The sequence below is a fragment of the Phascolarctos cinereus genome, unplaced genomic scaffold (assembly GCF_003287225.1).
Source record: "Phascolarctos cinereus isolate Bilbo 61053 unplaced genomic scaffold, phaCin_HiC Scaffold_3;HRSCAF=262, whole genome shotgun sequence".
NCBI classification, from domain to species: domain Eukaryota; kingdom Metazoa; phylum Chordata; class Mammalia; order Diprotodontia; family Phascolarctidae; genus Phascolarctos; species Phascolarctos cinereus.
In genome coordinates, this window is record NW_027555736.1 from 11,513,263 (window position 1) to 11,521,423 (window position 8,161).

The 8,161-nt window shown below is 51.2% G+C and overlaps 1 protein-coding gene across 3 annotated transcripts in view; it reads right to left on the bottom strand.

Moving 5' to 3' along the window:
- The window catches only part of FAS (Fas cell surface death receptor), a 50,017-nt gene extending 42,837 nt beyond the window's left edge, over positions 1-7,180 (bottom strand). For all 3 annotated transcript variants that reach the window (XR_013485138.1, XR_013485139.1, XM_020973596.2), the window contains exon 1: positions 7,071-7,180. Coding sequence is in view for 1 of the 3 variants with exons in the window: in XM_020973596.2 (XP_020829255.2) it covers positions 7,071-7,112 (42 nt within the window). In the remaining 2 variants the exon portion in view is untranslated. The remainder of the gene's footprint in view (positions 1-7,070) is intronic.
- Positions 7,181-8,161: the final 981 nt, after the last annotated feature.

The window sequence follows — 8,161 nt, forward strand, 5'->3', positions numbered from 1 at the left end:
GAGCTGGAGAGCTTCCAGGGGAGGGTAAACAGGAGGGCAAAGGGCCCTAAGATCATGTTAGTGGGGAAGGAGAGAAGGAAGGAGGGAGGGAAGGAGGGAAAGAAAAGGGAGGGAGGAAGGAAGGAAGGAAGGAAGGAAGGAAGGAAGGAAGGAAGGAAGGAAGGAAGGAAGGAAAGAAGGAAGGAAGGGAGGGAGGAAGGAAGGAAGGAAATCTTTGAGGATAGGAGCTGTTTCTTTTTTAGCTCTGCATCCCCAGCATCACCTGACACAGCAGGCACTTAATAAATGTTTGTTGATTGACTGATTATAGTGGGGATTGGTCTCTGAGGTCCCTTCCACCTCTAAAATTCTATGATTTGGGCAGGGCAAACATCATTCTCCCCACTTGACAGATGTAAAAACTGATTCAGGGATATCATAGCTAACAAGTGAGAGTGAGGGCTAGACCCTAGGACTTGGTTCTGCCTTTGGAGGTTTTCATGCCACTTTCACAAGGTTCTATCATTGGGAACCTCCCAATAACAGTGCAGAGGTTAGCCTTACTCCCTGGAAATTGTGACTCTTGCTCAAGGTCACAGAGCAGATCTTCTGACGTTACCTCATCAGAGACAAAGGGATGATGGGATGGACTTCTGATGTTCCCAGCACCGCCCATGCTTTTCACCCTCTGCTGGAGCCCTCATTCTAAGCTTAATGCAGATGTCTGAATGTCTTCCTCCATGTCAAACTTGGTATTTTCCACAGAAGCAAGGCGGGGCCATGGAGAAAGGAAAGAAATTGGATCTGGAGGACCTAAGTTTGAATTTCAGCTCTGCATCCTACTACTGTGTGACCTTGGACACATAACAGAAACTTTCTGGGCCTCAGTTTCATCATTTGTCAAAAAACCAAAACCAAGGGGTTGGATTAGATAGCCTCTAAACCACGATCCTAGAAGGCTGCTTTCATCCTGGGTGGGAGAGGAGAAAAGGGAATGAGCATTTATAGAGCACCTACTATGTGCTGGGGACTGAGCTAAATGCTCTCTCTCTCTCACACACACACATGCACACATAGGCACACACACACACACACACACACACACATATCTAGTTTGATCTTCGCAATGACCTTGTAAGTTAGGTGCTATTATTATCCCCATTTTGCAGTTGAAGAAACTGAGGTTAAGTGACTTGCCTAAGGTTGGTCTGCTAGTGTCTAAGGCCAAATCTAAACTCAGACCTTCCTGACTCCAGCCTGAGTGCTCTGTCTGTTGTACCAGTTGAGGACTTTGATTTTCCTTTCTAAGTCTTGTGGGTAGGAGAATTAAAAAGACTAGATATTAATTTGAATTCAGTTTGGAGTAGTCAGACCAGTCCTAGAAGGGAAGGGAAAAATCTCCTGCTCTTTCTCTAGAAAGGCAGCAGTGGTATCATGGCAAGAGAGTTGGAGGCAGAGGCCATTGGTCCAAATCTTGGCTTTGCTATTCCTTGGCTTCTCTGGGCCTCCATTTCCCCATCTGTAAAATGGTAGGTTTGCTCTAATTCCATTTGCTTCATAAAAGGTTAAATTGGACGCTTGGATTGAATGATCTCCAAGGTGTCTTCTTGCTCTAAAGCCCGCCATCCCAAGCATCCTTGCTTCTCCCCTGGTTACTACTCTTAACTCCTCCTGAGGGACCCTGAGAACAGGGAGGAGCCCCTGGAGGAGCAGGATGCTGGAGGCCTGGCTGTGCTCCAGGAAAGTGGCCTGAGCGTGCATTTGTATGGAGAACGAGGTTATCAACACAAGGCAGGGGAAAGGAGGAAAAGACATCAGAAATGCTCTGGGGAGAAACAAAGACCACACAACAGGGAGGAAGGAAGGCGCTTTCGTGCTCTCTGTGTGTGTGTGTGTGTGTGTGTGTGTGTGTGTGTGTGGTATGTGTGGTGTGTGTGTGGTGTGTGGTGTGTGTGATGTGTGTGGTGTGTCTGTATGTGTGTGGTGTGTGTATGTGTGTGTGTGGTGGGGTGTGTGTGTGTGTGATGTATGTGTGGTGTGTGGTATGTGTGGTATGTGGTGTGTGTGGTGGTGTGTGTGTGTGTGTGGGGTGTGTGTGTGTGTGTGTGTGTGTGTGAGCAGCAGGAACCACTGGGTGGTCACGATCCAGCACTGCCACTAAATACTGTATCATATTGGACATTCGACCCAGTTTCCCACAGTTGAATGATGGCTGAACTGCACAGGCTTGAAGAGGCTCCTGGCTGGGGAGAGTTCACCATGTCTAGCTGACCAGACCCCTGCCACCTCCTACCGCACTGCTCTCTTCCCTCCACTACCATCCCATTGTGCCCAAGGGACGTGTCCTACCCCCTCGGCCTTGGGAAAGTCAGGAAACCACCACTGCCGCTTCTAGGAGGACATCCAGTGGCCTGGGGCTCAAATCTCCAACCCCATGGCTTCTTTGACCAAAACACCCCTCCTTGGCCACCACCAGGGCTGACCACCACTTCCCTCTAGCTCTTGTGTTTCATTATTAGAATATAAGTTCCTTGAAGATAGGGAATGACTTGCTTTTTGTATTTGTATCCCCAGCCTCCTAGGACAGTGCCTGGCACATGGCAAGCAGTTCATCAACACTCCTCTCTCCTTCCTTCCCTCCTTCCTTCCCTCCTGCCATGGGCCACTGTGGGGCACTCTTAGCTGCGCCTAAGATACTGAGCTGGCTCAGTGGAGGCAGAATCCACACTGGGAGTTCCTCAAAGAATGAAATCACACATCTCTGCTCCCCCCTCTAATGTACAGCTTCTGTCTGGAGATCTCCAACAAAGGGGTCCCACGACCCCAAAATCCCCCTTTTGCACATTTCTCTGAGGGTTAGGAAGTTTCTTCCTCAACTTAAGCCTAAGGCTGACAACTCTTCCCCAGGTCTCCTGTCTGAGACATAGCCCCCAAGGAAAGGGGAAGGGGAAGGGTTGGGAGCCAAAAGACCTTGGTTCAAATCCTGGCTCCACTCTGTGACCTAGGATAAGTTCCTTCCCTCCTAAGGCTTCAAGTTCATTTATTCAGTTATTTTTGCTTTTGATAGGCAATGGGGTTCAGTGACTTGCCCAAGGTTACACAGCTAGTAAGTGTTACATGTTTGAGGTCAAATTGGAACTCAGGTACTACTGACTCCAGGGCCAGTGCTCTATCCACTGTACCACCTAGCTGCCCCCCGGGGGTTTCAATTTTATCATGGGTAAAACAAGGGGGTGACATAGATCATCTCTGAGGTCCTGCAGACCTGGAACCGACATACCCAATGCGGCTTTTCTGTGAAAGTCTTTCAAATACTCAAAGACAGCTTTTCCCATCCCCTACCCCACCCCAATCTTGTCTTCTCTAGGCTAAGTGTCCCCAGTCGCTTCCAAGGGGCCTCCTGTGGCCCAGCCTCCTGTCAGCTTGCACTGCTGGCTGTCCTCCCATGGACACGCTTCACTCAGGCATTGTGGCCAGAGCATAAAGCAGCCCTGTCCTGCCTCACAGGGGTCTGGCTCTCAGGAGACCACAGGAACTTTAAGAAGCCACAATGACCAGGAGGAGAAGGGTCCCTTCTTTGTCCAGGGGAGGAGCTGAGGAATTTGGGTAAGGATACCAGCAGCCTTCTCAAATGCCCTCAGCATATAATGCATCATTGCTAATGAGCCACAATGAAATCTTCCCACCAAAGGCAAAGGGAGAAGCAGCAGAGAGAGAGCTGGGCTGAGAATCAGGATGACCGTGGGCAGGTCACTTGGGCTTCAGTTTCCTCATCTATAAAATGAGGAAAATAATCCCTGCAATTCCAAGCTCATTAGGTCATTCTGAAACCCGCATGAGATAAGGTATGTCAGGAGCTTTGCAAACTTTAAAGTACTAGTGTTATTGTTACTATTCTTATATTATTACCTTTACTACTACTACTACTACTACTACTACTACTACTACTACTACTACTGCTGCTACTGCTGCTGCTGCTGCTGCTGCTGCTGCTGCTGGTACTACAGCTCTACTGCTACTACTAGTATTACTACTACCAACAGTACCACTACTACTACTAAGATATGATATTACCCTGGCTTTCAGCAGCCCATGAAGAAACACACAGGCTTGTGTTCTTTTGAACACAGTTGGAAGGATTTAGAGCTGAAGAGATTCTGAGACCTTCTAGGCCAATGCCCACATTTTACAGATGGGCAAACTGAGGCCCAGAGAGGCAAAGTGACTTAACTGGGATCACATAGGTAGTCAGAAGAACACCAAGATTAGAACCAGGTCCCTGCCCCCCAATCTATTGCTCTCCTTCACACTGACTTTCCTTGTCTTTCCTTAGCTTCATGTGGATTAGCCAAAATTCCCGCTCAGCTTGGGCTCCTCCACCAGGTGCAGAGAGCCTGAGGCTGAGGACAGCTGAGCAGGAAGCCTGTGGCTGTGGGGAACCTCTCCGGATCTGGCCCAGTGCTCCAGGAGATGTTGTGGGAAGAGTATTAAGTATAAGCTCCAGCATCCCAACCCTCAGAGCTCGGGGAAGCTCAGTGGCCACCTCCTTTCCCACAGCCTTCCCGGGGAGGCCCCTAGGGCAGCGGAGCTCATTCCCTCTGAAGCAGGCCTTGCCCTCTTCCACTGTCAGGAAGGTTCTTTATACTCAAGACAAAGTTGACCTCATGGCAACTTCCAACCATTGTGCCTGGCTCTAGCCTCCTGGGGCCACGAAGGAGGCATCACTCACTGCCACAGGCCAGATCTTTGAAGAGGCGGCTCCACCTGCTGCAGTTCAACCTCCTCCCTCTTCCACAAGCCAGCCTTGCCCTGGGCTTGGATCTGACCCTGACACTTAGCACGGCCATATAGCTTTGAACAAGTCCCTTTTACCTGCCTTGAGAGGGTTCATCACGGTGGCACAGCCACTAGACTTGGAATTGGGAAAACCCAGGTTCCAATCCTGCCTGAGAGACTCATTAACTCAGTGGCTCTGGGCAAGTCTAAGTACTTTCTGTATTTCAGTTTCCTCCCCTGTAAAACTGGGAATTGCGCCCCACTGCCTTGGGAGAGGTCCCTTCCACCTTTGAATCTGTGATTCTATAATCTTGTCTCTCTGGGCCTCAATTTCCTCCTTGGGAAGACTCAAGTTCAAACCTGGCCTTAGGCACTTACTAGCTGAGTGACTCTGGGAAAGTCATTTCAACTCTGTTTGCCTCAGTTTCCTCATCTGTAAAATGGGGAGAATAACCCTCCCAGGGTTGTTGTGAGGTTCAAGTGCTTAGTACAGCGCCTGGCAAATAGTAGGCATTTAATAAGTCTTCCCTTCCTTTTTCTCTCCCTCCCTCCCTCCCTCCCTCCTTCCAGGGTTCTAGGAGCTGTCCCGGAAGTGCAGCAGAGTAAAAGGGCCTGGGTTCAAATCCCGACTCTGCCACTTATTACGTGTGGGATTACCCATGGGCAAGTCCCCCTCTCTGGAGCTGTTTGTTTCCTTGCACAATGACAGGGCTGAAGGAACCCGAAGGCCACTTCCAGACTTGGGCTGACTCCTGTGCCTTGCTTCCCTCAGCAATCAATCAAGTGTCCATGAAGTGCCTACTAGATCTCTACTCAGCCCTACTTTGTGTATCCAGGACTAGGGCCTGTATTGAATTCCTTGGGATTTATTTGTATTTATTAACTTTATAGCTGCAGAAACATACACAGATACATACATACATACATACATACATGTGATCTCTCTATCTCTAAATATTACCTATCTATATTATCTGTCTCCTGACATAACAACAATATATGTGTATATGAACTTATCTCTCCAATTGGAATGCAAGTTGAGGTAGGGGTTGCTTCATTCTTCCCCCTTGTGACCCCATCACCCAGCCTGGGCCTCAATCCAGCTGTTGTTACTCTTTGGGATCCCATTTGGGGTTTTCTTGGCAGAGATACTGGAGTGATTTGCCATTTCCTTCTCCAACTCATTGGACAGATGAGGAAACTGAGGCAAACAGGGTGAAGTGACCTGCCGAGGGTCACACTGCTAATAAGCATCTGAGGCTGAATTTGAACTCCAGTCCTCCTGACTCCAGGATCTGCCTGGACTCCACCCCCAGGGCCACCTAAGATGCCTCAAGCTTTATTAAGCACCTGTTATTTGTTAGGAATTGCCCTAAACCACTCGAGATACAAAGAAAGGCAGAAAACCAGCCTCTGCTCTGGAGGGGGCGGGTTACACTCGATTCCCGAAACATCGTATGAACGGCTGTGTACAATCAAGCTTTAGGCTAGATAAACGGAGATGACAGCGGGACTGTAGCTGCTTAAGAAATACAAGACTGATGAGGGATGGGGAGGGGCGGTGGAACCCGACCTGCCAGGCGGAGTACTCAGCCTTCAGGGTCCCACCTGGGAGGCAGGGCGAGTCTAAGGAAGTGTCTGACCCCCGGTCTACGTGCTCCGCTTGGCTCCTGGCCAGGAAGGTCAGTCGTTGTCAGTTCTGCCTACGGCTGTCAACAAGTGATTTCTACCGGGAAGATCTAAGCGTTCTTCGGGGAATCGGATTTCCCGGAACCAAGGAGATGTCAACATCTCAGAAACGAGTCCTCGTCCTCCTGGCCCATGGGCATGTAAGGGCGTGCTAGCCGTGGGCCGGCTCTCGTGCCCTTCCCTGGTGAGCGCAGCCGGGCACCTTCTGTTTCGTGTGTCAGCCCCAGCCCCACCCCTCCCACAAACCGGTGCAGCCTCTATCTCGCCTTCCCCAGACCCACGTCCCAGACGTGCAGAGCAGATGGGGGAGTTTCCCAGCTTTCCCCGACCTCCACAGCGCTGGCTCCCGAGCCCAGGCACGGAGAATGGCCGCAGCAGGCAGTGGGCATTTACACACTCCCCCGGGGCTAGGGAAGCTCTCGCAAAAGTCTAACTCCCATCCCCATCCAGGCTGTCCTGGGGGGGACCCCGTGGCATCCCTTGGACACTCAGGGAAGCCTCCCAGCCCCGGGGCCGTCCTGGCGGGGGCCCGCAGCCTGCGGTCCCGGGAGCGCTTCCCAGCCCAGCCCTCCAAACGTTCCCCCGAAGGCTTGCGTAAGACAAAGAAGAGCGAGTGTCTTACTCACAAGAAGCAGAAGCTGGAAGTCCAGAAGTCTGCTGCCGCCCATGGCTGTCAGAGGGCAGAAAATGAAAGTAGAAGAGTCGAGGCAGTGGGAGAGGCCGGTCCGCGGCGGGGCCCGCCCCGTCTCCTCCCCTACCAAACTCCCGCGTGCTCCCCTGGGCGCCCCGGCCCCAGACCCCCGCCGTCCTTCACTCATTCAGACTCCGAACCGTTTCATTACTTCCTCTGTGGCTCTCCCAGCCCGGCCTTCCTTAGGCCACCCTGCACTTTCTCCGCCGGAGGCACCGAATGCCATTCTAAAGGAAAGCACCCCAGGGAACTGGGGGAGCAGGTTCAGCCAGTCCCAGCCCTACAGCTCAGAGTGTAGTCGTGTGCCCTCGGGTACTGAACTCTCCCTCTCTGGGACTCAGTTTTTCCCTCCGCAAAATGGAAATAATAATCCTGGAACTACTTTGCCTAGAGAATTCTTGTAAGGAAAGTCGGCACGTCAACAAGCATTTAGCTCACCTGGTGCCAGGCACTGCGCTAAGAAGTGGGAATACAAAGGAAGAACCCCCCCCCGAGACCCTCCCCACTCCCAACCCAGCCCTTTGAAAGCGCTTTGTTAAATTCCTAGCGCCATAATCCAGGGAATAATAACATGGTCACTGTATGGCCCTCACCGAACTCTCAATATGAGAATTCCTTCAGCCGATACTAGTCTTGAGTTCTCAGTCGCTTAGCGTCTTAGAGAGTTGTCGCTCCTCCCCCCCCCCCCCACCTCATAGAGTTCTGAGCCCCAGTGAAATCCCTGGTCTGGTATTATCGAAAAGGAGAGGGAGAGAAAGAGGGGAGGAGGAAAGAGAGAAGAAAAAGGGAAAGGGAGGGAGAGAGGAGAGGAGAGAAAGAGGAGAGGAGAAAGGCCAGGGAAGGGAAAGAGAAAGAGGGGAAGAGGGGAGAAAAAAAGGAGAAAGAGAGGGAGGGAGAGGGACAGAGACAGACAGAGAGACAGAGGGAGACTGGGGTACTGAAAGCTTCTGTGGCTTGGAATCAGAGTTCAGTCTCACTGGTAGCATGTGTGAGAGGCAGGCTCTGGACTCAGGTCTTCCTGACTGA